The sequence below is a fragment of the Neofelis nebulosa genome, chromosome 10 (genome assembly GCF_028018385.1).
Source record: "Neofelis nebulosa isolate mNeoNeb1 chromosome 10, mNeoNeb1.pri, whole genome shotgun sequence".
Lineage (NCBI taxonomy): Eukaryota > Metazoa > Chordata > Mammalia > Carnivora > Felidae > Neofelis > Neofelis nebulosa.
Window position 1 is genome coordinate 105,340,318 of NC_080791.1, and position 27,984 is coordinate 105,368,301.

General features: G+C 56.5%; 1 protein-coding gene and 1 long non-coding RNA gene across 3 annotated transcripts; one reads left to right on the plus strand and one right to left on the minus strand.

The window, feature by feature from the left end:
* On the minus strand, positions 1 to 27,686 carry VWCE (von Willebrand factor C and EGF domains). 2 transcript variants are annotated; one of them, XM_058689209.1, is made up of 20 exons: positions 26,598 to 27,686; positions 24,037 to 24,131; positions 23,824 to 23,913; positions 23,396 to 23,524; positions 20,547 to 20,663; positions 18,171 to 18,287; positions 17,146 to 17,274; positions 15,643 to 16,055; positions 15,467 to 15,560; positions 14,140 to 14,222; positions 12,346 to 12,433; positions 10,524 to 10,609; positions 9,184 to 9,301; positions 8,616 to 8,681; positions 7,146 to 7,238; positions 5,694 to 5,776; positions 4,519 to 4,609; positions 4,355 to 4,437; positions 3,963 to 4,053; positions 1 to 1,000 (listed from the first exon to the last, which is right to left on the minus strand). In XM_058689209.1, the coding sequence occupies exons 1-20, from the start codon at positions 26,705 to 26,707 to the stop codon at positions 405 to 407; spliced, it is 2,772 nt and encodes a 923-aa protein (XP_058545192.1). In that variant the 5' UTR covers positions 26,708 to 27,686; the 3' UTR covers positions 1 to 404. The 2 variants fall into 2 exon arrangements, with proteins under 2 accessions (XP_058545192.1, XP_058545191.1); XM_058689208.1 differs by having other exon boundaries at positions 7,146 to 7,242; positions 8,596 to 8,681; positions 26,598 to 27,685.
* On the plus strand, positions 25,818 to 27,984 carry LOC131487970 (uncharacterized). The gene is made up of 2 exons (XR_009250035.1): positions 25,818 to 26,370; positions 27,683 to 27,984. It is a non-coding gene; the product is annotated as an uncharacterized LOC131487970 (long non-coding RNA).

The following is a 27,984-nucleotide window of genomic DNA, read 5'->3' on the forward strand; positions in this document are numbered from 1 at the left end:
GGAGCGGGGAAGACGGAGACAGCCTTTAATAGGGAAACCTCAGGGAGGGACGAGGGACGGCTGGAGGCACAATCCCAGGGGACTCCCAGGCCCTCTGACTCTTCTCCTCCAGAGCAGGGAGCTCAGCAGCCCCAGCCTTCCTTCCAAGACAGGCCGCCGTGGTGTCCGAGGAGGATGCGACCGTGGAGAATGCCGTTTGCCTCCTCTCACGGCACATTCCAAATGCTTCTTGGGGACAAGGCTGCATTGGACCCCGGGGACGTTTCCCCCCAGGAGCCCCGCAGCAGTGAGCCTCTGGCGTCGCCAGCCTCGGTCGCCCCAGAGCCTCCCTGCCAGCGCCCAGGGCCCCTGGCAGTTTTCTGTGTCCGAAGTCTCCCAGGCAGGGCCCTGAAGCCGAGGCCGGCTTACCCGGTGGATTCCTCCCCCTCTGAGGTCCCCGTGCGCGGGGGGCTGGGGCTGGCCATGACTGCCAGGGCTGCAGACAGTCTGGAGGCGGCGGGAGAGAGTCTGCGAGGCCGGAGGAGGGTGGCGGGGGTCTCTGAGGGGCTGGGGGCCGTCGTGGAACGGGCTGACGGTTCAGTCAGGACGATGGCAGGCGGAGAGGGTTGTCTGGTCGCTGTCTGGGCTCCAGATGAGGATTCAGGCTCTGGGGTTACAGGAGGAGGCCCAGGAGCTCCAGGAGCGGCTAGAGGTAGAGTGGAGGCTCTTGGAAGGATCAAAGGCCCCGGGGAGGGCTGGGAGGCCCCCGGCTCCCCTGGGAATGTGCCCCCAGGCCCCGGATGGGGTGAGGGTGAGGCCTGGTCTCCTGAGGGGCTCGTGGGTAGAGTCTGCGTGGTGGTCACGTTCGTTCTGAGGAGGAGCTGGAGAACATGGGGCACTGGTCTCTCAGGCAACGCTGCTGGGGGGCCTGGGCACGAGCTACAGTTCACCGGGCCCTCAGTGTCCCCACGGGGGCTCCGAGCTGCCTTGCCAGACTCCACGGCTCTTCTTTCCAGGGAATCTAGAGAAAAGAGGAGGAATCAAGATGCACATGGGTTCTCCGGACAGCCGAGGCGGCTCTGGGATGAGTTGCCCTGGGGACGGAGGCCGCTCACACCTGGTAAGGACCAGCTGGCCCCTGCCTCCAGGGAGAGACCAAAAGGGAACCTTGAATAGAGGGGGGCAATCCCCCAAAGTCACTCTGCCAGGCATTGGCTCGGTGACGTTGTATAAGGCACATAGCTCCCTTGGGCCTCGGTGTCCTCATCTGTAAAATGGGCATCATCACAACGTACAGAGTCACTCTGAGGACTGAATGAACGGTGCATGGGAAATCTCAGCCTAAACCCGGATGTTAAGGACGGACGGACGTTGGGTGATAACCATGTGTCCGTGGAGGTTCGTGGATTGTGGCAAACGGACCATCTGGTACAGGATGTTCGTGACAGGGGAGGCTGTACCGTCTGCTCATTTTTCCGTGAACCTAAAACTGCTCTAGAAAAATAAAGTCTATTGAAAAAAAAAAAAACTTTTTGGAGTCTCAGCCTGGAGCCTGGCACGTCATAAGGGCTTGGCACACGGGCAGAGAACAAGCAAAGGAAGAGGCTTAAGCCGAGAGAGCGAGGAGTGAAGACGCATAAGAAGGGAGAATATTGGAGGGGCGCCTGGATGGCTTGGTCGGTTGAGCGTCTGACTTCGGCTCAGGTCATGATCTCACGGTCCGTGAGTTCGAGCCCCGCATCGGGCTCTGTGCTGACAGCTCGGAGCCTGGAGCCTGTTTCGGATTCTGTGTCTCCCTCTCTCTCTGCCCCTCCCCTGTTCATGCTCTGTCTCTGTCTCAAAAATTAATAAACGTTAAAAAAATTAAAAAAGAAGGGAGAGTATTGGAGAAAGGTATGATCAGAAGGAGACAGATGCTGTCAAATCCATAAAACCTGGAATGATTACATTTTACTTTTTAGAATTTTTAAAAAAATTTTTTGAACGTTTATTTATTTTTGAGACAGAGAGAGACAGAGCATGAACAGGGGAGGGGCACAGAGAGAGGGAGACACAGAATCTGAAGCAGTTCCAGGCTCTGAGCTGTCAGCACAGAGCCTGATGCGGGGCTCGAACTCACAGACTGAGATCATGACCTGAGCCGAAGTCGGACACTTAACCGACTGAGCCACCCAGGCGCCCCTACTTTTTAGAATTTTTGTAATGTTTTCTTATTTATTTTTGAGGTGGGGGATAGAATGCAAGCAGGGGAGGGACAGAGAGAGCGGGAGACGCAGAATCCGAAGCAGGCTCCAGGCTCCGATCTGTCAGCACAGAGCCCCACGCTGGGCTCGAACTCACGAGCCGTGAGATCGTGACCTGAGCGAAAGTCGGACATTTAACCGACTTCATTCCAGGTGCCCCTGGAATGATTTTAAAAATCATCTGAAAGACGGACACACAAGTCTGAATATACCCGAAGGCACGGAACTATATGCTTTGAGTGTGTGAATTAAGTGGCGCATGAATTACATCTCAAGAAAACTGTTATGTTTATTAAGTAGCAAAAGGAAACAATTCATATTCTATTTCAGCAAAAAGTGGCTTCTCCCTAAAAGGAGCTATTGTTAGGAAGAGGCACATGGCGAATGGAGCCAAAGGTGGAGTGTCCCGGGAGAAGCGGCCAGGCTCTGCACCTTACCTCCTTGGGCCTCTGTTTCCCCTTGTGAAGGCAAGACAGCACGGGGCAAGGAATCGGAGAGACCCCGGCTTGAGCCCAACACCAGCAGCTAGAGCTTGAGTGGTGATCTTGAGGTTTGTGGGTTCGAGCCCCGTGCGCCCCAAGCGCGGAGCCTGCTTGGGATTCTCTCCCTCTCTCTGCCCCTCCCTCAGTAGCGCACGTGCTCTCTCTCTCTCTCAAAATAAATAAACATTAAAAAAAAACAACATACAATAGCCACACGTAAGGTACTTTACGGGCGTGTTAAATTGGAAAAATTAAATTCAAGGCACATGGTATAGAGCTGGAGGACGTGTGGGGAGCCGGCTACCCCACGGCAAGTTGCCGCTTGGTCGAGGGGCCCCGTCTGGTGACGCGCTGTCATGCTGCTGGGGTCTCCGCGCCACACCCGCCCCCCCTAGTGCCCCATGGCCCAGGATTCCACCTGCTAACCACAGGGCCCCGACACAACTCACAAAGTGTGAAAAGAACAAAGTTGTCGGACCCAAGATTTTTCACAGCAGGTCCATTATGGATAGACAGAAAAAGAAGAAGAATCGAGAAACTGTCCAAACGTCAGCTTAAAAGTCAGAGGGTGAGCAAACCGGAGTATCTGGGGGCTTTTTACAACGGCCAGCTCTGGGCTACGTCGGTACTTTAAAGCCATGTGTTACATCACTTTGTCTGGGTCCTATCTGTACCTCTGCAGAAAGAGCCACACGGGTGGACCCTCATGATGGAGTGGACAAAAAAATGAAAATCGTGTTCAGCAGTCAGGACAACGCAGGAGCTACAAAGCATCAACTCTGGGCTCAAATCCTGGCTCTCCTGCCCGTCAGTTACGTGACCTTGAGCGTGCCCCTCCACCCCTCTGCGCCTCTGTTTCCTCACCAGGAAATTGGAGATGGTCACACCTAGTATTCAGGACATACTGTTGGTTACTCCCCTGCCAAGTTGATTCAGTTCCTAAATAGTGGGGTGTTTTTGTTGTTGTTGCTGTTGTTGTTGTTGGAAAAGGGAGAAAGAGGAGAAAAAGAGATTAAGGGAGGAGGTAATGAAGGAAAAGGGACACAGGTGTCACGGATGTGGCACAAGGGACGCTGGATGAGGATGAGCAAGCCCAGGCTTGTCTTCACCGCGTGCTGGCGGTGTGGCCTCGAGCCAGACGCGTTCCCCCGCTGAGCCTGGGTGTCTCACACCCAGCCCTTTACAAGTTCTCCGTTTCTGGCAAGAGCAAAGTGCAGGAAGACAGTGGAGAAGCCCCAGGGCCCAGAGGCCCGCTCACCTGGACAGGAGGGACAGCAGTCCCCAGGGGGCATGGAGGGGTCCGAGCAGGCCCGCTGGCAGGGCACCTTCTCGCAGCTCACCTCTCCCAGCTGGGGAAGCACAGGGACACAAGTGAGGAAGCCCCATCCCGTCGCAGGACGGCACCCCACACGCCTCTTACGCCCACAGAAAGCTCCTGGGACAGAGGCTGAACAGCAGGGCCGCTTTAAGGAGACCACAAAGAGGGAGGATACCATCAAATCTGGAGGCATGCTGGCCGGCAATTAAAGCTGGGAAGGCAGGAGGAAGGCGGGCTTATGTTGGCTGAGGGGACTTACAGTTTTGCAAAGGGACAACAGGCCAGATGCAGTCCCTGGCCGGGCAGCCCCTGCGTCCCCAGGCCCAGCTTACCTGGCACGTGCACTGGGTACAAGGCTCATCGTCCAAGGTGAACACCTGGCCGTTCACCACCTTCCTTCCCTCGTAGTTGCAATCTGCAGGGGCAGAGGGGACAGGGCCATGAGGGCCAAGGCCCAGCTGGGAGCCTCGGACATAGGGGTGCTGGTCCCACTCACCTCTGCAGACCGGGCAGCATTCCCCGTCGGGGTGGAAAGGGTAGGTGCAGGTGATGGGGCAGTCCACCGGGGAGCAGGCCACCGAGCCCAGCTGCGGGACACAGAAAACACACAAGGCCTTTTGCTCCGAGCAGCTGATGGGACACTCGGGAAGGACAGCCGCATAACCACGGAGCGACCATCGGAGCCACCACGGTTGGGGGAGAGGTTCATTCACTCAGTCTGTCTTCTCGACAGAACGCAAGCCCCACAGAGCCAAGGGCCTGGCCTTGACCGTGCCGCTCATCTTTCAACAGGTCCCTGCCGATCAAATCCACAAAATACCCAGGAAAAGGTGAGCACCAGAAACCGAGGAGACAGAAGGACCCAGAAGCCTGAAGCTCCCGGAAGCACGTGAACAAATAGGGCCACTCAGAGGCCCGAGACGTTCACCCTGAGTTTCTCTGTTTCTGTAGATCTTGTCCCTTTCCACTCGGCGTGCTCACTCGACTGGCCTCGGACGTTTCCAGCGTGACAAGGAATAGGACTTTTTCCCCCATTTTCCAAACACTAAATGATGTTAACTATCTCGCATGCTTTTTCAGACTGAGAGGCAGCCTGGCTTAGGGGCAAAGGTTCACCTCCTGGAGCGCAGACTCAGAATACTAGGATTCGATTCTTGGCACTTGAGTGGACCAGCGTGAGAATCTTGAGGGAAGGACTTCGTCTCTCTGTGCCTCAGTTTCCTCACCTAGCAGATGGACATGACCCTGGCACCTACCTCAGAGGATTCCCCCGAAGATTAACTGAGCTCATGCAGAGAGAGGGCCGAGAGCTGGATCGGCACACAGCAAGAACTCGATAATGGGAGTATATCACAGATTCCAGCTCAGAGTCCTGGGCTTGAGGCCTTCACCTGCACCCTCAGCGAGCACGCACATGTTTACTACTGGGAGCCCCCAGGACTCCCCCTGATCACCCAGAAGCGGAGGGCTTTCGCTGGGCAGGCTTAAAAAATATTTCTCTGGCCCCGAGTAAAGATTCACCCTCGGTAGGGCCGGAGGGAGCCAACTTTCACCGTGACCCAGGATGACTTTTCTCTTGGAAGGTTCTGGATTTTGCCTCCAAGGTTCATGAGCAGGGGTCAGTGTCTGTGGAGTTTCCACAGATGGGGGTCAGGTCTGGGTGGTCCTTACCAGGCAGATGCAGCTCAGACACGGGTCCAGCACGGATGGGAAGGTCTGGTTGTTGTAGAAGATTCTACCTGTGTAGGTGCAGCCTGCCAGAGAAAGCAGGGGGTGAGCGCCAGCCAGGAAGGTGGCTGGTGACCAGGTGCCTGCCAAGGATGAAGGTCCAAGAGTTTTCTGGGAGCAAAGGTCAGGCCAGCCCCAGGCAGTCAGCGAGGGGTTTGGAGAAGAGACAAAACACAGGTCTGGATTGGGCGCGGACTTTTTTTTTTTTTTTTTTTTTTTTTGGCACTGGACTTAGCAGAGGGGTCAGAGTGGCTCTTCTTCCAGGGAGGGAAGCATTTCCTCCCCTGCCCCTCACCGGGCAAGATCAAGCCGGGGGGACTGGGAGACACAACCTGAGAGCCCGGCACCACAGCCATCCTCTCTGCTCCCCCATCGACCCCCCCACCTTCCAGAACATTCCCCCACACTGCCTCCCTCCGCTTCCCCAAGCCCGCAGAGGCCAGATCTGAGGGCTGCCACCTCGATGCCATTTATCACATTCGAGTAAGTATAAAAGGAGGTGACAGGACAACAGGTAACTCTTTTTTCATGTATATATGTTAGATACATTATTTGTTACTTACAGATACATGTTATAGATATGTTATATAAAGATACTTATGTCTTGAAAAGAGATGAAAAAAACAAAACCATGAGGCTAAAGATGATAAGGGGCCTTTTAAATTGTTTTTATTTTTGCTCTCTGTATGTTCTTCAATACTTTTGAAATAATAGATCAGGTGAAAATTAATATAAAAAAAATAAGTATCAGGGAGCCTGGCTGGCTCAGTTGCAAGAACGTGTGACTGTTGAATTTGGGGTTATAAGTTCATGTCCCATATTGGGTGTAGACATTATGTAAAAATAAAATTTTTAAAAATGGAAAAAAGTATCATTTTTTAAGGTTTACTTATTTTGAGAGAGAGAGAGAGAGAACACTCATGCAAACAGGCAGAGAGAGAGAGAGAGACAGAGAGAGAATCCCAAGCAGGCTCCACACTGTCAGCGCAGAGCCTGATGAGGGGCTCAATCCCACAAACTATAAGATCATGACTTGAAATCAAGAGTCAGACACTCAAGTGACTGAGCCACCCAGGCACCCCCAAAAAGTATCATTTTTATATTCTCTCACTGTTCCCTGTTTCACAGGTATGAACCTTTGTCACCCCACCTAGGCTACAAACTCAGCATCTTTCTCTCTGCTTCTAGCACCCAGACCGGGCCTGCCTTGGGCAAACTGCTTTACGAACCACCCCCCTCACTTTCCTCATCTGTAAAATGGGTTTCTCCCATGGGGCTGTTGTGAGGATGACCGGAGATAAAGCCTGTGTGGTCCTGTCTGGAGGAACCTGGGGCAGGGTGAGCCCAGATGTGGGGGGGAAGGGGTGCTGTGTAGCCCCACAAGCAGGGAATTACCTGCTGAACAGTCCGGACAGCACTGTCCAGGGATCCGAATTGGGTGAGGGCAGGAGTCCACGCAGTCTGTCCTCTTGCAGCTCACTGAGCCATCTGCCTGAAGGAAGGAAGAACTTCACCCAGACCCCACCTGACACACCGGGCCCGGCCTCCTTGCCCGACCCCACCCTCCCCCCCACCAGAGAGGGCAATGCCTCAGACTGGCCAAGGCTTGCCTGGAGGGCGCCATGATGCAGCTAGGACGTGGCAGGTACCCCCACACAGAGGACCGGCTCCTTGGGAAAGGGGGTGTGAGCCTTCCGGGAAGGCTTCCCTATCTAAGGACAAGGAAGGTCAGAGCAGGGTTTTGGTCTCCTCGGCTTCCTGTCCTTCTCTGGCAACAGCCAAAGCTCACCACCACCCCATCCAAATTCTCTCAGCTTTTCCCTGGAACCCTGGCTCACCCCAAACCTATAGAGTACAATAAAATCCTATTTTTATAGAAAACTATTCCACCGGAAATGTCTATTTCAGAAGACAAAAGCACCACATACGGTTTCTTTTCTTCCCTCCGAGAATCTGAACGTTGACAAAGCTTTCTTAGACTACGAGTGCCCTGGGTCAGTCACAAAGGGGAAAGGCAGCGGAGGTACCCTCCTCCCGACTGTAATCCCAAGGAAACGTTCCCAAGTTCTGCAAGGGTCTAAGGCTTTTTAACAAATGGCGCATCCAAGGTACTTGGGGGCTGTGCCTCTCAAAAGCCGGTGTGCACATGGGTCACCAGGGATTAAAATGCAGATTCTGAGCCCGGAGGTCTGAGCAGCCTGGAGATTGTGCGTGTCCAACAGGCTCCAGGTGATGCCGAGGACACCGCCGGTGCAGGGACCTCATTTTGAGAAATAAAGCTCTAAGCTCCGAGGCATGAATCAAGAACTCGAAACAAAAGCCGACGTGCGTACTTAACGAGCCGAAACAATAGTGTTTCTTGGTAAGTGGCTATGTTGGCATATCGGGGTCAACCGGACTCTAAAGCTCGAGCACCCCCTCCTTATCCATTTCTGATGAACTGAGGTCACAGATTCACATTCCCGAAGGAAACACTGCAGCTTCGCAGGAAAGGCCTGCACTACTGAGCCGCGGGCTGTTACGCCCCTTCAGTTACCTGTGCCCGGGGAAACCTGCTCTTGGGACCCGAGTCCTCGCAAGCAGCGTGTGGCACCCCATTTAGGCAGGCTGCCAAGCTCCGCTGTTCCAAAAGAGCTACCGAGGACAGAAGAAACTGGGTCCCAGCCCCTCCTGTAAACATGGAACCTGCCAGCATGGGAGGGAGACGAGGGGCGGGCTGAGGCGGCCCGGCTTCTGGAGCAGGGGGTGCCCGGCCCGGAGGGCCCGCGCAGGGCAGAAGGGCTTGCTTGGGGCGAGGCAGGGACCGCCGGGGGAAGCAGCTGAAGGCGTGCACGCTGTCATTCACCTGGCAGATGCATAACTCACAGGGGTCACCGGGAGACCAGATCTGTCCAATAGGAAACTCAACCCCGTTGTCGTCGAGAGAGCAGCCTGGCCGGGGGACAGTGAGGGAGAAAGCTCGGGTGGGCGCGAGCGCCGAGGAGGTGCTGAGCGCCCGCCGGACCTACAGCAACACCCCACCAAGGACAGCCGCCTCTGCTCGCTCACACTGCCCAGGCAGCTCCCCAGGTGTCTGTCCCGCCACCTGCTGGACCCAGGGGCTGCCCGCAGCTGTCTGTGGGCTCCCTCAGTTAGTGACTCTTCCCTCCAAACGTGTGCCCAGTTCACACAGGCACCTCGCACAGACATACACTTAACCTACAAACCCATAAACACACATAAACCTACAAACCCATTCACACACACATGGGCACACTCGCACAAATACTGCAAACACATACACACACACACGCACACACACACTCACAGAGACATACACGCTTACAGAAACACACACCCTAAGTCTTTGCACGCAAAGCTCAGCCTCCCTCCTGGAGGGCATTGCCATGGGCTGGAGGGCATCGCCCTGGGGTGCAAGGCTGGGGGCCCTCACCTGTCATGGGTGTGGGCTCCCGGCAGGTGAAGCAGCACTGTCCAGGGCCCAGCCACCACTCCTCTCGGGGACAATCCAGTTCCGGACATGGTGTGAAGGAACATTCCACCTCCCCGTTCTGGAAGAGAACCAGGTACACGGGCCAGTGAGGGCAGCTCCCGGACCTGGGCCATCTGAAAGCTGAAGAGGAGGCTGCCAGGCTGCTGCTGTCATTCTCCTCAAAGTGACAAAGAATCTCCAGGGATGGGGGTGGGGGTGGCCGGGGGGAGGCCAGGAGCACGTTCTGGGACGTCCCAGCTGTTGGGCTGGGGGTCTCCGCCTGCCCGGGCCATAGCCCCAGCACCTCTTCCCTTCACTTGTGCAACAGCCTTCTGCTCTCACCCCAGTGCACCCTCACTCTGCAGCCACAGAACGTTCTCGTGCACCAATATGATCGCACGGCTCCACCAATTAAAACCGGTCATCAGGTCTGCCAAGTCCAGAGCCCTCAGCCTGGCCAGAAAAGCCCTTCCTGAGTCTGTGGGAGAGGCTGTGAGGCCCCCTCCTCCCCGCGACCCCTTCCTCTAAGGACTGCCTTTGGTTGACAGCCGCCGAGTCCTTCAGGTGCCTGGATGGTTCCTTCACCCCCATTTCCCGGAGAGCAGAGGGAGTGCATACAACTGATGCGAGCTCCCTGATCTCTGCACACACCCGTCTCTGCCGTGCAACTCCTTCCAGAGCTCCCTGTGGAGTCAGCCTGAGACCCCGTCTTCACCTGGCTCCTTCCTCTGCCCTTGGCTGCCATTCCGAAGATGACTTACACGAGAATCCTGCCCCAGGCCCTGCTTCTCAGACCCCAACTCAAGGACCCTCCCTACGCACAGCTGCCTCTCTGGCCTAGTCTCTTGCACTCTGTGCCCCAGGCAGCAGGGACACGTTCAGGCCTTAGAACGGGCTGTGCGTTCTCGCTTCTGCCGGGCACACCTGCCTCAGGCTCCTCTCCCTCACCCCTCAGGTGTCAACTTAACATCCCTCCTCCAAGAAGCCTTCCCTTCCGGTGAGGAGCCCCGGTCATCAGCCCACAGCCCACCTAGGCTGTGGGCTCCCTGAAAGAGGGGACTGGGGCTGTCTTGTGCTTAGCTGTGTCCCCAGCATTTGGCATTGCTCTGGGCACACAGTAGGTACTCTATAAATAGCTCTGCTGAACGGTGAACTCCAAGGAGACTGTGGGCAGGCCTTGGTGAACGCGAGTAATGCCCCTGCTGCCTCAGTTTCCCTTCTGCTGTGTGGCAGCTCCTAGTCTCCTGGTCGAGGCATGCTGGGAAAGTCCTGCGCCCTGCTCCCCTCCCCCACCCACCTACCTGGCAGACACAGGTGGTACACTCATCACCTCCCACACTGAACACAGCCCCGTCTGCGTACCACCGGCCGTGGAAATAGCATCTCACTGCAGAGGAGAAAGGGAGAGGCAGCTAAAGAGAAAGGGGAACAGTGGGGAGGGGAGGGGCCCTCGGGAAGCTAACACTCCCACCATGCCCTCCAGCATACCCCACACTCAGGGAGCCAACCGCTCCCCTCCAAACCCTTGACAAAAAAAAATAAGCTGTTGCTTAAAAACTGATGGAGAGTGAGTCATGTGCAAACTAAGGTCCTTAACCAAAAAGGGAGGGAATCCCGGAGTAACTAAAGAGTAAGAAAAAAAAAAAAAAAGAAGAAATGAAAAGAGACTGGCCCAGACACCCAAGACAAGGTCTGGGACAAATGACATCCCCTGGAGGTAGGGAGGAGTCAGTGAGAGCCTCTCCTCTGAAGACTGCCCCCCTACAGATAAAAACAGCCTAGGGGCGCCTGGGTGGCTCAGTCGGTTAAGCCTCCCCTCTGACTTTGACTCAGGTCATGATCTCGTGGTTTGTGAGTTCAAGCCCCGCGTCGGGCTCTGTGCTGACAGCTCAGAGCCTGGAGCCTGCTTTGAATTCTATGTCTCCTCTCTCTGCCCCTCCCATGCTCATGCTCTGTCTCTCTCTGTCTCTCAATAATAAATAAACGTTAAAAAAAAGTTGTTTTTTTTTTTTTTTTTTAAAAAACAGCCTAAAAATTGGCCCAGGTCCCCCTGGCTTAGTCAGACCGCCTTCGGTTCAAATCCCAGCTACGCAACCCACTAGGGAGGGATTCAAGGGGACATACTTAATTTGTCTAAGCCACAATCTTTTCATCTGTAGAATGGGGTTGATAAGAGCTGACAAAGGCTCCTACTTCATAGGCAGTATATTACCTATTCAGAAATGTCTTAGCTAAAAATAATACTTAAAAGTTAAGAAAATAATTTTTTAGGGGCGCCTGGGTGGCTCAGTTGGTTAGGCATTCGACTTCGGCTCAGGTCATGATTTCACAGTTCGTGGGTGTGAGCCCCACGTCTGGCTCTGTGGTGTCAGCACAGAGCCTGGAGCCTGCTTGGGATTCTGTCTCTCTCTCTCTCTCTTTCTCTCTCTCTCTGCCCCTCCCCCACTCGCACTCAGTCTTTCTCTCTCTCAAATAAATAAATATTTTTTAAAACGTTAAACAAATTTAAAAATTAAAAAAAAAAAAAAAGAATTTTTTTAAAGAACACCAGCTTTGAAATCAGGCAGCCTTGATTTCCAGTTCTGTTCTGATATTAACTGGTCGTTATGTCTCTGGGCAGCAATGACTTCCGTGAGCCTCAGTTTCATCATCTATGAAATGGGCCTCTGAATCGTACTCCCTCAAGGCTGTGCCACATGGATTCAATGAGATCAAGGGCTGGCAGGCAGCAGCACAGAGCCGTCGGGGAACATTTGTGATGATGATGAGGTCATCCCAGGAAAAGAGAACCACATTTTCAACAAAGGACCAACTCATTAGTGGGGAAGGGGAGACGCCCTTCTAGTCTCAAGACAGAGCCATGCCAAGGATGGACTCACACCCCTTCCTGGCCGTGCTGAAGGCGCCTCCTAGAGCAGGGGCAGACTGGGCTATGAGCCCAATCTAGCATCTAAAGCACTATGCACATAGTAGGCGCTCAGTTAAGCTGGCACTTTGAAATGCTTCACTTGATTGGAGTTTCTGAAGCAAAACTCAATCTCCTTCCCCTGCTCTGTTCACCCTGCTCCCAAAAACACACACAAAAGCCAAGTCCCCCACCCGGAACCCCAAAGACTCACTTACCTGGAATACAAGTACAACAATCTGACTTCAGGGGGGTCTGACAGGGGCCGGGAGGACACTCAGGGGACATGCAGGACACATTTCCGGCCTGAGGAGGGGAGAGATGGTGGTGGGTGGGGGCAGAGGGGAGGAGGGGAACCAGGCCCCAAGGCCCCTCAAGCTCATTCCCTATCTCACACCACCCCTCAAGCTTCCTGTCCAAGACCAAAGCCTCCAAAAGGAAGCCATCCCAAACCTTTTGAATGCCACCATGGTGACAACAAGGACAGTGTGCAGGGACTTAGTTCCTGGCATTTGCTACGGTGTGGTGAGAACATCCTCCCACGGCACATAAAAGCTTCTGGAAGGATGCCGGGAAGAGGCAAACAGAGGTTCCTCCATCAAAGACACCTTCCTGTACATCTGAGTTTTGAACCATGTGACTCTATTGGCTATTCAAAGAATTAAATTTAAAACTTACTTTTTTATTAAAAAATATTTTTAACATTTATTTATTTTGAGAGAGAGAGAGAGAGAGGGAGTGTGTGTGTGTGTGTGTGTGTGTGTGTGAGCAGGGGAGGATGAGAGAGAGAGGGAGGGCGAGACAGAATCCCAAGCAGGCTCTGCACTGTCAGCACAGAGCCCGACGTGGGGCTCGAACCCACGAACCGTGAGATCAGGACCTGAACCAAGAGTCAGATGCTTAACGGACTGAGCCACCGGGGTGCCCGTTAAGACTTAATTTTAAATTTGAAGTTAAGGCAAAAAAATAAAAAATAAAAATCCCCCGCCTCAAAAAAATAAACAAATAAAAAAATAACCCTCCCCCCCCCCCCCCCCCACCTCTGGAGCAGCAAGAGGTGAGTTGCAGCGTTTGCTCCTCCACGAACGAGTCGTGTGACTCTGGACAATGTCCATCACCTCACTTAGCCTCAGTCTCCCTATCCGTGAGATGGGGTAGAAGAGGTGGCTCTGTCAGGGATCGCTGAGGATACACACAATGACGTGATCCACGAAGGTGCTTGGCCACTGCGTGTGTGTGGCGCACAGGAAGAGCCCAGTAAAGCGTGGAGGTGGCTGTCTACCTGCCTCGCCCCCCATCTCACACTGTAGCCTCTGCGGTCACCTCCAGGCCAGTGATGGTTAGAGGCTGGTAGTGAGGGTTGGCGATCAGAGCCCGGGCCTTGGATACAGACAGACCTCTTGGCACCTCCCGGCCTCGGTCTTTTCATCTGTGGAACAGGGACAGTAAAGCCGACCCAGACGAGCTGCCAGGAGCCTCGGGTAAGGCAACAGATGAAAGGCCCCGAGCCCCGTGCCTGGTGCACACTGCGTGCTCATAATCAAATCTGTGTGACGGCACCTGGCGTCACAGTAGGAACACAGTAGGTGCTTCATAACCATTCTTACAGAAGTGAATTTGCCTAAAGCGAAATAATACTCTTAACAAGCTGCGTCTGGTAATAAGCCTCCTCCCTCCCAGATGTGGATACCTTTATTGTGCTGGCAAATATTTTGCCTGGAGAGAAAAACAGCCTCCCTGGTGGGAAGTTTCCGACGGAGTTTCATCCCCTCCCCTTCCTAGACAGATGGACCCTGTTTGCCTGTTGGCTCTTTCCTGCTCAGCAGAAGCCTCCCTGACTCCACAGACCCCCACGCCTTTAAATTCGACAGATTCCAACCAAAATCCACAACCTGGGAACTCTCCTTCCATTTGACAAGCTCACTTTTAACACCCGATCTTTCCCTCTTCCTCTAAAACCCCCAAAGGTTAGGAAAACACCCGCGAGGCTTCAGGGCTCTTGTGAGGCTCACCATGCAGACACAGACGGTGCAGTTCTCATTGGCAGGTGAAAACACGTCCCCTTCGGCTCGGATGACGCCACTGTGAAAACAGCCTTTGAAAGACAAACAAGAGTGGAGGCATCAGACCTCTTCAAAGTGGTGGAAGCTTGAGATCTCATTACTTTTCCAGGCATAATGTACCTGGAACATTCTCTCACTAGCCAGGATGTCCCGGGAGTGGCAGATCCAGGCACCCAGAACTGTGCAGTCCTAGGACCCCCCCCCCCCCCCCCGGAGGGGTAAGCCAGAGACACCCACATCAGATGGCCCAGGAGGGCTCCATTGGTGTCTGTAAACCTAGAACTATATGCAGGACCTGGTATATTTTCCCCATAAGGCAGGAAAGGCAGCCAGACAGCCCTGGGTTCAAAACCTGGCCTGTCCGTTCAGGAACCCGGGTGACCTTGGACATGTCACTTAGCCTCTCTGGACTCAGTTGTCTTTACCATAAAATGGGAACACCACTGTGGGCAGGGACTTGGACGGATCCACAGCCATTCGCAATCAGGGCTCAGTATAGAGCAGGAACGTGGTAAGAGGCCACGAACATCCTGAAGACACCACTAAGTGTATGCTCATTCTAACCCTTAGGAAGATGTCTTCACTGCTATTTCACTCGCAGTGGCCTCAGCATCTCATCACCGGAGCTTCAGAGAACACAGCAGTTCCGGCCCCCCCATCCGCCCAGGTCTACTGAAGGAGAAGCTGCATTGTAACAAGATCCCAGGGATTCGTGTGCAGAGTGAGTTTTGCCAAGCCCTGTTTGAAGGACTCGTTAAGATTCACGGTCATTATCCTTGCAGCAACGGGAAGCCGATGAAAAACTGTAAACAGATCATGGGAGGGAATTGGAAAGAGGACAGGATTGATGAAGGATCCCTCCTCTGGTTGTGGGAGGGGAGCTGGGACAGGGAAGGGGACATCTGGAGAAGGGAGATGTGGAGGAACTCACTGAATGAATGAATGAATGAATGAACGAGGCTCAAAAAGGATCCCCAAAAGATGGAAAGTTCCCCTTGAGGGATACCACAGCGTGGACCAGTGGGTCTCAAAGTGTGGTCCTTGAACCAGCAACTTCAGCATCACCTGGGAACTTGCTGGAAACGCAAGTCCCCAGGCCCTACCCCATGCCTAATAAATCAGAAGCTCTGGGGGTGAGGCCCCCAGATTCTAGTGATTCAGGTGATTCTAATGTACCCCAAAGTTAGAGAACAGCCTTTCAGCTGCAGAGGGGCTGGGGAAGAAGAGAAGCAGGATCATGAGGGGGACTCTTAGCCTCCCCCAGACCAGCTCCCACCTGTGCACGACGGGCAGCAGCCTCCATCTTCGGAGGGAATCGGGTGGGAACAAGCAGCTTCACACATCACCTTTTCACAGCTCACCTCCCCGTTCTGGAAGCAGAAGCAGGACTTCCAGCCATCACAAGGCCCCGGACACTGGACCAGAGCAGCCCCCAGGACCCCTTCCACCTACCTGGCACAGGCACTGGGAACACCCGGCCTCTGTCCAGCGGCTTCCAGACTCATAAGTGGCTCCCAGGTGCCAACAGGCAGAGGACCCTGGTGCCAACCACGTGGCCTCTGGGCCCCTGGGCAAGTAAGGAGTCACCTCCTGTAGTTGCGAGGGAGGTCCCAGGGTTCCCAGGAGGGAGGCACTAGGCACAGGAGTGGCCACCAGGGTGGCTGGCGGCCAAGTGTGTGGTGCAGGGGTGGGAGACGGCAGGCTGGTGGTCCTGACGCCAGCTGGGGGCCCCGGGGCTCCGGAAGGAGGGCTGTGTCCAGGGGAGAGGGCAGGCCGGCCCGCCTCCGGGAGCAGCAGTAGCATTTTGGGCGGGTGCTGCAGGGGCTGCAGGATGGCAGAGGGGGCCAGCACGGCTTTGGGGAAAGCTGAAACGGAAGCACGGGGGTCTCTTGAGGGAGGCAGCAGCAGTGGCAGGAGGCGAGACTGCAGCCCACCGCCAGTCACTGAATGTCTGTGGGCCAGTTTTTCTTCATCAGCATAAGAGTCTAATACCCCAGTTCACCCTAATCCAAGGAGGCTACAGTGACCATCACACAAGGCTGAGGGGAAAGCACTACAGGAGCAGGCCCAAGTGACAAGTTGGGAGTGGGTCCCCTGCTGCCCCGCCCAGACGTGGCTTCCCAAGAGGGGATGCTGAGGCTGGGGATGAAGGAACAGCCCGGGGAAAGCTTGCCATGGGCTAGAAGGAGCATCTTCGGCATTTAGATGATCGGAAACGCATGTTTTTAGGCACACTGTCAAAGTATGGCAGAGTGAACTGACGCCACATCGTCCAAAGTGTCCCTGGGAGCCCAGGTTACTGCGGCTCCTGTCACATGCTCCTCTCCCCGCCCCCCCCCCCACCTTTTACCATTTGGGGGAAAACAAAAGGGTTAGGGAAACAGTAAAATGACAAGGGAGGACGAATGGGTAAAGAAGTAGAAGGAAGAAGTGAGAAAGAAAGTGAAGAGTTGGAAATAACAAAATGAATTGAAAAAGAATGGGTAGAAAAGGAAAAAGGCCCAGCGCTGGGAGGGCAGGGCCAGGGCAGGGGCGTGGCTTGGGTGGGACGGGGGGCGTGGCCTGGGGAAACAGGTCTAAGGATGGAGCTGGAGGGCGGGGCCCGGTTGGGACGGGACCGGGGCCTGGGGGGACGGGCCTAACGTTGGGGCTGGAGGGCGTGGCCTTGGAGCTGTAGGGCGGGGCCTGGGGAAACCGGCCAAAGGTTGGGGCTGGAGGGCGTGGCCTGGGTGGGAGGGGGCGGAGCCTGCGGGCTGGAGGGAGAGGGGGCTGGGTGGGACGAGGGAGGGGGGGCTGGGTGGGACGAGGGAGGGGGGGCTGGGTGAGACGAGGGAGGGGGGGCTGGGTGGGACGAGGGAGGGGGGCTGGGTGGGACGGGGGCGGGGCCTGGTAAAACCCAGCCCAAGGTTGGGACGGAGCTGGGGCCTAGGAGGGCAAGTATGAACGGTCGCTCACCTTCACAGGACACGCGGTCAGCTCGGAGCCTGAAACCAGGTCGGCATGTGCACAGGAAGCTGCCCACGGTGTTATGGCAGGAATGGTGACAGACTCGCCTCTCCAGAGGCCTCCGACACTCGTTTACATCTGCAGGAGAGCCTCGCTGCCAACAGCCGCCTTGTTGAGGCTACTTCTTCCTCCATCCCTGAGCCCAGAAGAGACTGGGAGACTCTCCCAGCCATGTTCTGACAGGGTCCATCCCTACCTCAGAGTGTGGGAGGTGACCCAGATGTCTAGGAGTGGGGCCACAATCTACTGCTAGTCCCTTTGGAAGGTTCACACATCCAGTTGGCGTTTAATGGAGGCACCGGTGACTCATCCCCCAGCACCACGCAGCAGTGGTTACACGCTGGCTGGTGGGGACGAGCCCTGCTGGGAATGTCATCTGCAAACCTTCCACCATCCCACGGGCCAGGTTTGAGATGGTTCAGCCCCTTCTGAAAAGAGTCTCGAAAATCACGGCACTGCTTCAAGGTAGGCTTCGGGACAAACACCAAACTCCGCCAGAACAAGGTCTGTTTTCAGGCCCACGGGATCCCACCTTCAACCCATGAGCCAAGCTTGAGCCAAACATGTCAATCCCTTTCTGGAAATATCTGCTAATGGGCTGAGAAAACAGGGGTCTCCTTCTAAACCAGAGGAACCAAGACTAACACGCTTTATTTACCAAGGGGAGCAAAGGCAGTCAAGAAAATGGGTGAGCAGAGAGGAATCCTTGGGGTGTATCTGGGAGAGGGGTGGAAGAGGAACATAACAGGATGAAAGTTGCATGTGGCCAGGAAAAGTCCAAGACAGGGTCTTCCGTGAGGAGCCACGCCAACCCCAGGAAAAGGCAGGCTCTGAGCAGACGCTCAAGTGCTTACGGGCTCCAGGCAGCCAGGAGGTCCAGACTGCTGGCCCGTCCCCGTCCCTGGGCTCGCCCTGTCCAGGTGACCGGTGGCTGGCAGCCTAACCATGAAGACAACAGGGTCCCCCCACCTTACCTACACAGGAGTGCCGGTTGCCATGGAGATGGAAACCCGGTCTACAGGAACACCTGTAGCTGCCGATGCTGTTTCTACACCTCTGCTGACAGGGGGTCCCGAGGCATTCGTCAGTGTCTGGAAGGGACCAGAGCAAGCCTGAAGGTCATTCCCCCCACCCCACCCCCCGCCCACGGAGTATCGGAATGGTGTGCTCCCCCGTCTTCCTCTCCTGTTTCCATCCTCAGGGCCGTGAAGGACCATCTTAAACCCTCTCTTTCTCACCACCCACATTCAGCCTATCAGTGACATTCTCCCTGGACCAGCCCTCTTCTCTCCATCCTCACTGCCCTACCATAGCCTGGGCTGCCTTTGCATCTAGTCTGGAGAAGCGTAATGGCCTCACGCAGCTCCCCTGTGCCCCTCCTAAGCCATCTGCTACCTGGCCTCCAGGCTGTTCTGTGCAAAGGGCACCTCTCTGATCAGGCCACTCTCTGCTCCCACAGGCACCACTGTGGTACAAATCCTGCACCATAGCTCTCGACCCCCCAGGCAGCCTTTCCTACCTCCTTCCCTGCCCCTCACCTTTGTTCTGCCATCGTCTAAATGCACCATGTTGTTGGGGGCCTCCCTCTTGGCCCATGTTCTTTTGTCTGCCTGGCATGCCTGTGCATCTTGACTAGGGCAAACTCCTACTCATACCTCAAAACTCAGCTTCTATAGCACCTCCTCTGTCAAAGCTTCCCCAGACCATCGTTTGAAATCACGAAAAGCTGGAAATAATCCACATGCTCATCAATAAAAGAAGAGTTGGTAAACTAGGGGGTGTTTGTGCTGCAGAGCAGCAGGCAGCAGTTAAAAAGAACAAGGCAGTGGGGCGCCTGGGTGGCTCAGTCAGTTAAGCGTCCGACTTCAACTCAGGTCACGATCTCACAGTTCGTGGGTTCGAGCCCCGCGTCGGGCTCTGTGCTGACAGCTCAGAGCCTGGAGCCTGCTTCAGATTCTATGCCTCCCTCTCTCTCTGCTCCTCCCCTGCTCATGCTCTGTCTCTCTCTCCTTCAAAATAAATAAAAACATTAAAAAAAAAAAAAAAAAAAAAGGAACAAGGCAGGTTTGTTTGCCCGGATGTGGAGACACCTTCGCGACAGGTTGCTGAGAGGAGAAAAAGCAAGGAGAGGAACGACTGGGTTCAAATCCCAGCCCTAACATGATCTTGGGCAAGTTACTTAACTTCTTCAATTTCTCAGGGGTCCTATCCGGAAAACGGAAGTAAACAGTACCAACCTCACAGGATCAGTTTGAAATGGGAGTGAAATGCCAAAGGCACGCAAAGTGTGAGCACGGTGCCAGAATCCAGTTCTGCAACCGTCTGCTGCTCGTCTCTTGTCCTTAATTAGGTTTAGATGAGGTCTTGAGGCGGCTGGGGGGTGGGGGGGACCCTCGTGACGGGATCGTGCCCTTAGAGCTTGCTACCTCTACTTGTAAGAACCAGCAAGAAGTGACTGGCTACAAGCCAGGAAGGGCCTTCACCCGAAAGTGAATGGGCTGGCACCTTGACCTCGGATTTCCCGGCCTCCAGACCCGTGAGAACAAATTTCTGTTGTTAAAGCGGCCCACGCGGTGGGATTTTGTTACAGCAGCCGGAGAGGGCTAAGACACCAGGGTTATTCCCCAGGCAGAGTAGAGAGAAGGAGGGGCAGAGAAGGTCTGGAACTAGCAACTTTTAAAACTTATTTTCCCATTTATGACCATTTCAAACAATAGAAAATAATAGCGCAGGTTCATGGGGCAGCTTTCCCCTCATCTGCCTCGTTTAAGAGAGAATGCTTCCTTCTGTAAGTCATCTTAAAGGGAAGGGTGACTATGTTCAAAGATCTCCCTCATCCTGTCCACTCAGGAGCAAAGACTCCTTCCTCTCCCCGGAGCTCCCCCAGCACTGACTCCTCACCCCAACCTCGTTCTGCCTCTCCCCACCAGACTGGGGGCAGGTGGAACTAATGAATGCAGGGGGTGAATGACTGCAGCAGGCACGGCGTCCCACGTCCCATGTCCCACGAGGCCCTCCCTCACCTCGGTGGCCTCCTCCGCCCAGCCCCTGGCTCTCCCCTAGGCCTCTCCAGCCCCCTCCCTCCACCCTGCCGTGCCGGGTCAGAGCAAGGGCCCTAGGGTCGACATGCCAGGATTCAAGCGGACTCCAGTGTTTACTGACAGAACGGCCTTGGGTGAGCCTCAGTTTTCCCATCAGCAAAATGGGGGTGATACAATATCTCCCTCAGGGGACCACGGGGAAGGTAAGACGCAGTAATGCACGGATGAAGTGCACATGTTGGGCTGGGTAGGGCCGCGCCTTCAACTCAGAGCCCAGCAGCGGTGGTCACCTGTCCCTGGGCCACTCACCTCGGCAGCTGTGGCGGTCGGCAGACAGCTGCATGCCGGGCCCACACTCACACACAAATCCGCCTTCTGTGTTCACGCACTGGCCCTCGCAGGAGGAGCTTAAGCATTCGTCAATGTCTGGGAAGAGAGAAAACATCTTTGCACGGACGACTCTGAACGTGGCTGCGTGCAGGGAAAAACTCTACCCCACAGGGACCCTGTCCGCGCAAGAAGCCCGCCTTCAGCCGGGTGGAACCCCCACCCGAGACAGAAAGACCAGGCCCCAGGAAGATCATCGGCCATGAGGGAACCTCCAGGAAGCAGAGGCCGAGAGGCCAGGCTCCTGCTCTGTGACCCATGCAGACCAGATGACAGAGAGCATGGCTGAGACAGAACGATTTTCAATGGCCCCACCGCAGGGCGACCCTAGCAGGGCAGAGGAGACTGAACGGGGAGGCTCACTAAAGTCCACTAAATGTTTATTGAGCACCACCTGTACACAGCCGATCTGGAGGGGGGGCCATTGAGGACACAAATGTGACCAAGACATGGCGCAGACTCTCCGGCTGGTTACGGTCTGGTAACATTTAAGAGCCACGACACATGCCTGTGAGGCCAGCGCACGGCCGGGTGATACGTGCCCCCCCAGGTGACGCCCGGCCCCAGCGGCCACTGGAGGAGCACTGGGCAGAGGACCAGGAGGCAGCAGGAGGAGGGGCCAGGCACAGAGACAGGGGCAGCGGGAGACAGGGCTGGAGCAGTGGGTTAAGGCTCGGCTGCAGAGTGCCGATGAGGCTCTGAGGCTTCTGCCCAGGGTGGGGTGACTGGATCCAAGTATCCTCCGGGGGGTGGGGGGGGCGGGGAAGTTCAGGCCTGCAGGGTGAGGGGCACCAGGGGACAGAACTCCCCACCCCCGCTTCATGGCATCCCTTCCTCCTCTAAGAACTGTGGTCCATGGTGGCTCTCAAGGACCGACAGCATCTGCAACCGCCCACTGCAGTCTGCATCCGAGTCTCCCGCCCCCTGGCCCCGTGCCTGCAGGGCACCTGCGTTCTCTCTACTTGCTCTCCCCACAGCGGGCCCCTCGGGACCACAACCGCCGCCTCTAGGAAGCCCACCTTGACTAACCCCATCCCACCGGGATCCCTCGTGGTGGCGGCCAGTGCTGCCCTGCTCGGTGCTAGCTCTGACACTCTTCTCTGGCTTTTCCTTGACCCAGTCCCCTGGGCAACAAGAAGTGTAGGCAGGAAGTACTCCCCATGAAAAACATTCAGGGGAGGATGAATTGCTTCAGCCTGCCTGAAGAGGATGTTGCAATGGGCCCCGAGCACCAACACTCCTTAGTGAGACCCTTGGCCCAATGGTTTTCCTTCTGAGAATACTGAGAGAGGCCGACGAGAAGCCTCCTTCCTGCAGCATTACTGACAGCGAAACACTGCAGGCGACCTAAATGAGGGACAGCAGTGACAGCAGCCACAGGCGTGGCCGGTAAAAATTCTGTTGTAAGGACTGTTCCCCACTCACCATATAAGGTGAGCAAAATAAGGAGCAAAAACTATGGATAAGGCATGACTGATGCCAATTTATAAAACACACAAATATGCATCACGCACACACACACACACACACACACACACACACACACACACACGGCCAGGGAAAAGGGAAGAAAAAACAAGTTCATTTTAGGAACAAATATCTAGGGACATCGGGGACATGTTTGTTTTCATCTTCTACCCTCCTTTTACTTTCCAAATGTTCCAAAATAAGTTGTTTTTCACTTTTATATTTGGGGAAGAGACCTTAGTTTTACAAAGTCCAAATTCAAAAAAAGGCTTTCTTTCAACTCTCTGGAAAGATATGCAAGAAACTGGTCCCAGAGGCTGCCTCTGAGGAAGGTAACAGACTTGGCCTGTAAGAACTTTTTTAAAATCACATGGGGCGTGTGGGGGGCTCAGTCGGGTAAGCTTAGGACTTTGGCTCAGGTCAGGATCTGGTGGTTCATGAGTTCGAGCCCCGCCCCGGGCTCTGTGCTGGCAGCTCGGAGCCTGGAGCCTGCTTCGGATTCTGTGTCTCCCTCTTTCTCTCTCTGCCCCTCCCCACTTACTCTCTGTTTCTGTCTCTCAAAAATGAATAAACATTAAAAAAAATTTTTTTAAAGGGGCGCCTAGGTGGCTCAGTCTGTGAAGCGTCTGACTTCAGACTTTGGCTCAGGTCATGATCTCCCAGTTTGTGCATTCAAGTCCCGTGTCAGTCTCTGTGCTGACGGCTCGGAGCCTGGAGCCTGCTTCAGATTCTGTGTCTCCCCTTCTCTCTCTCTGCCCCTCCCCCACTTTCTCTGTTTCTGTCTCTCAAAAATGAATAAACGTTAACAAAATTTTTTTTTCATTAAAAAAAAAGAACTTTTTGAAATCACAAACGAATCACACTTTTACACAGTAATTACTGAGGTTTTCTTCCCTCAGTGACTCAAACATCACGTTCCCAAGGGAGCCTTCCATGGTCAGCCCTGACTCCAGTCCTGGTTATCTGTCCCCCTGTGGGTCCGGCTCCAGGCACTTCACCACTTAGGGTCCCATCGCACGGGGCTGCGGTTACCCTTACTTGTCTCCCCTCCTCCGATTCCGAAGCGGGGGCCAACCCATGACTCGTCACCGCAGCCCCTCGCTCCAGTTCCTGGCCCCGAGCTGCCCAAATATCTGTCAGATGGATATTTGGGCATCTGGAGGGCTGGCACCTCCCTGCCCACTCTCAAACCAGAGCTCTCCCCGGCTCAGCCTTGCCCTGCATCTCTCTGCAGACTGTTCTGGAAGGACGGCAGAGACAGAATCCCCTCGCGCCCCGTCCCCGCCAGCTCCCAGGTCTCTCACCCGTACACCTGATGCCGACAGCTGTCTCTGTCATGGTGAAGCCCACGGGGCACACCCGGGCCACCTCCTGACAGCCGCCATGGTTACAGGTAAGGTCACAGCCATACTCTCCACAGGGTCCGTGGGCTTCTGAAACAGGCAGCACACGGGTGAGCACACACCATGCCCCACTCCCGGCCGTCCCCACCTCAATTCTGCTGGGAAGGGGCTGGGGAGGCAGAAAGGCCCGATCGTAAATCCAGCACTGCCATTTACCATGAAACCCTGGGTGAGCCACTAACTTCTGTGCCTCAGTTTCCTCATCTATAAAATGGGGATGAGAACGCCCACCTAGGTGGTTGTCGGAAGATGATACTCTAAGACCAAACCCCGTGCCTGGCACATAGTCTCAGCCATGTCCCACCCCCACCCCCATGCCACCCCGTTACCTGGGCAGGTGGCCCCTTGCTCTCCGTCCTGGCAGGAGCAGACGTTGGGAGCAATGCAGATACCCCTCCCGCAGCCAAAGGAGCAGAGGGCTGAGAGGAGAAATGCAGGTGAGGTAGTGGGGGCTGGGGCCCCCAATCTGCCCTATTTAGGCCAGCCCAGGGAGTGAGCGCCCTGCTGTGGAGGATGTTTGGGGCACAGGGACAGGCACTTACGAAGGGTGCAGTGCCCACTGCCCATGGATGGTGCCCAGCCAGGGCAGCAGCCACTCCCGAAGCCCGAGAGGCAGACGTGGGGGCCCAGCCGGCGTCTGGAAGAGAGGAGAGAATGCTTTTCCACATTTCTGCACCGGGCAAGGGACTGGTCTACCAGGCCGTGAAAGTCTCCCGGCCAGTCAACAAATAGTTCTCGAAACCTGCCAGAGGGGCAGTGGGAAGTCCCCAAAGAAAAACGACGCAGACAGTCTCTCCCGGAGGCAGGACAAAGAAAAAGGGGTGAGAGAACAGACATCAGCCTCCTACAGATACCTGCCACATGAACAGAGGCAGAGTGGCCGGGAGAGAGGGGCCTCAGCACTGACGGGGAAAGATGGCAATGGCTGAAGAGCCCCAGGCATGGCTGCCGCAGGACCTTTGCACCTGCAACTCTCTCCGTCAGGAAGGTTCTTCCTCAGAAACGCACCCAACTCTCTTCTGCCTTTACCCAGGTCTCTCGGCTCATGTACCTTCTCAGAGAGATCCTTCTTGCCCACTCTTATCTTGCTTTATTCTTCTTCATAACACGTACTTTCTGGGGCATTCGGTTACTTATCAATTTGTTGATTCATTCATTGTGTGTCTCCCCTCTCATTCTCTGAGGACCAGGGCTTCATCTTTTTTGTTCACCTCAGTGTCAAAAGCGATGCCCGCCGGGCACACAGTATGTGCTCAATAAATGGCAGTTAAGGGAAAGGTTGAGAAAGGAAGCCAGCAGAAGAGACAAAGGAGGAGGCCAGCCCCAGAGAAGCCAGAGAGAGGTCATTCCCCAGGTGACATCAATGTGGTGGTGGGGGGGGGGGGGGTGCCAGCAAGCTGCCCAAAACAGCAAAGGGGAGCGTGTGCCTGACCCTGGGTGAGGCATAGCACTACAGCCAGGAACAAGTCACTTTCCCCACCTTCAAGGGGCTCTGGGCAGACAACCAGGCAGAAACGAAATAGTGTGACAAGTGCCACAATGGGACAGGCTTTGGAGTCCCAAGGAGGGTCAGGGGAGGCTTCCTGGAAGGACAGAATCTAGGCTGAGGCAGGAAATAGTAGAGTAGGGGCAGGCTGTGAGAGCGGAGGGGGGTGGGGGGTGCTCCAGGCAGAGGGAACAGCAGGTGCACAGTCCGGGAGGGGGATGGAGGTGGTGAGGGGAACTGGTCCTGCGATGGCTAGGCGCCGAGATGAAGCCCAGCCTGGTTAGAACTGGGAATCCCGGCACCGCAGGAGAGGGACAAGAAAGCCCTGCCCTACGGAGGCTGCTGGGAATATGCTGCCACTCAGGCAGTCTACGGAGCACCCAGAACACCCGCCACGTGCTAGGTGCCGCAGCAGGCACTGGCCACATGGGAAAGGCAGACTCACTCCACGCCTGAGAGTATCTATCAAGAGCGACAAGTGCTCCGGAAAGGGGAACTTTCGGCACACGGCAGTCCAGAAACATCTGCAGCAGACGGTCCCTGGAGCCTCAAAGACTCTCCCCTCTCTGAAGTTATCACAGAAGAAGCAAAGACGCGCGGGGCTGGGGGGCTGGGGGGCTGGGGGTGGGAGGTGCTGGCAGTGATGTCCCACCCGCTACCCCTTGCTAGAGCGATTTTGTCAGCAGCCTGGGAAAGAGGAGCCAGCGGCTCCGGCTCCTCAGACGGGGCTCTGAAAGGGGCTGGGGTGCCACCAGAGCGGCGGACGGAAGGATGCTCGCGAGGCTGGTGGAGCCGCGCCCTCAGGTGGGCTGCGGCCGAGCGCCCCGAGGAGCCTCCTAGGGCTGGCGGTGACGGGGAGACAGGTGGCTGGAAGGCTGTGAAACGCCGCGGGGGCCCGGCCCATCTGGGCAGGAACTGGCGGTGGCTGCGGAGCACACGTGCGAGCTGCGAGCCTGGCGGGGCCGCCCCCCTGCGCGCCCCCCGAGGCGGTGGCCGCGGGCCAGGCCGCCCGCTGACACCGTGTTCCCTCGCTCGGAGCATCACGCACACGCGGCGGCCCGGCCTCCGCCGGGAGGGGACTCGAGGGGAGGGTGGCATCAACCGGGAAAGAGCAAAGGGGCAAACACCCCACCCCCGCCCGCGCGCGCGCACAGGCGGAAACCGAAACGTGACCCAGGGAGAGCCCGGCGGTTCCAAGGTCCAGGGGCGTGCGTGCAGCCTGGACGCAGAGGAAGCCCCCAGCCCCGGCGCGGCCGGGAGGCCCGTTCGCCAGCGACGACCAGCCGCTCCGGAGACCAGGTGGCACGCCCCGGGCTGCCCTCGCCAGGGGTCCGCGCGCCAGGGCAGACTCAGAGGGGCTCACTCAGCGCCTGGATCTCCATCCCCCCAGGTTCTTGTCAGGACAGCCCCTCCAGGGGCGCAGAACGGGTTCCCGCCCGGAGCACAGGCTGCTGTCTCTTTGTCCGGACCCCCCCCCCCCCACGGGCTGCGCCCGCGCACGGACAGCGCCCGGGAGGGGAGCCCCGAGGCGCGGCTGCCGGCGGCTCCGGGGCGCCCTTCTGCCCCACGCCGGGAGCGCCCCTGCGGCGGGGCAGGGGAGGGGCTCGAGGCGCTTACCTCTCGGCCGCGAAATGCCCGGGCGGCTTCCTCCCGGTGTAGCCGCGGGCCGGGGCCCCCGGCAGCAGGAGCGCGACGCAGGCGGCCCGGAGGAGCAGTCCGGCCCACATGACCGGCGGCGGCGGGTCCCCCCGGCTCGGCTGGGCTCCGGCGCCGCGCGCGGGGGAGGGGGCTGCCGGCCCTCGCCCCTCCTCCTGGCGCCGCGGGGAGCGAACCAGCGAGCCCCGAGCTGGCACGCAGAGCCGAGCAGGGGGGCTGGGGACTCCGAGAGGAGGGGCCGGGGGCCGCGAGGGGACGCGGCGGACGGCTGTGGCGGGAGTGGGGGGGTGGGGGTGGGGGTCTCTGGCACCTCTGAGCGAAACGCACAAAAGGCAGCGCCGCCGGCCGGCCGGTAGCCTCTAGGGGAGGCGCGGAGCCCGGGGCGGGGGCAAAGATCAGGGACCCCTGGGGGCGGGGTTTCGGCCTCGGCCCACACCCCCTGCCCGGGTTTGGGAGTCAGCTTCCTGAGAAGGGCTGTGGGCGTCAGACTGAGGCCCTGGGAGGAAAGAGACTCCCGGAGCAAGGCTGGCGCGGGAGGCTGTGCGCCGGGGCATTGCCGGTCTCCGTGGAGCGGGAGTTGCCTGTGTTGTCACGAGAAGGTGGGACGCTGGGTCACTGCGCTGCTGGGCAGTTCTAGGCCGGCTCCCAGCCTGCCAGCAGATCAGCACGCGAACCCTGGGTGCGCGGGGTCAGTGGATCCACCTGCGCCCCGGCCAGGGGGCACTAGCGGGTCTTGAACCCACAGGCTGCTCTTTGCCCATTTCTGCAGCTGCCCCAGGCCAACAATCGGAGACTGGTAGGCAGGGGGAGTGGATGAAAATCGGGATCGTCCAGCTGGGAGGAAGCTGGAAGGATGACCAGATTGTGTGCCCTCTGCCCTGTGCAGGAATCTTCCCTAGCGGCCCCGTTCCAATGAGTCAAGCTTTTGCTCAAACACTTCCAGGGATAAGGAACTCCCTGTCAAAAGGCAGCCCAATTCAGTTTTGAAGAACTACATTGGTTAGGAAGTGTAAAGAATCCCAGCTCCTTTGGTTCTGCCTCTACAGCTGCCCTCCTACGGGCCACCTTAGGCTGTCACTGAGACCCGTAATAACACCCGTGACCACAGACGAACATGGTGTGCCAACAACCGTCTGGACTCTTGTCTCCTTCCAGACACCATCCTTTTGTCAACACAGCCCAATAGGACTTGGCTTTCCCGGCATCCACATGAACCTAAGTTTCCAGTAGAGGTGTTCTTGGCTGTCATGTTTTTATGTGGTTATTGTTGTTCATTGAACGCAAGTTACTAAGCCAATCTCCCTCCCTGAACCTGTGAGGTCGACTTTTCAAAGGTGTTCAAAGATAG

Coding starts and splice junctions, on each gene's coding strand:
- VWCE (XM_058689208.1), bottom strand. CDS start 26,707: ATGTGGGCCGGACTGCTCCTCCGGGCCGCCTGCGTCGCGCTCCTGCTG. Junction 20,664..23,395: donor TGTCGGCATCAGGTGTACGG/GTGAGAGACCTG, acceptor CTCTCTTCCCAG/ACATTGACGAATGCTTAAGC. Junction 8,682..9,183: donor GGAGCCCACACCCATGACAG/GTGAGGGCCCCC, acceptor TCCCCCGGCCAG/GCTGCTCTCTCGACGACAAC.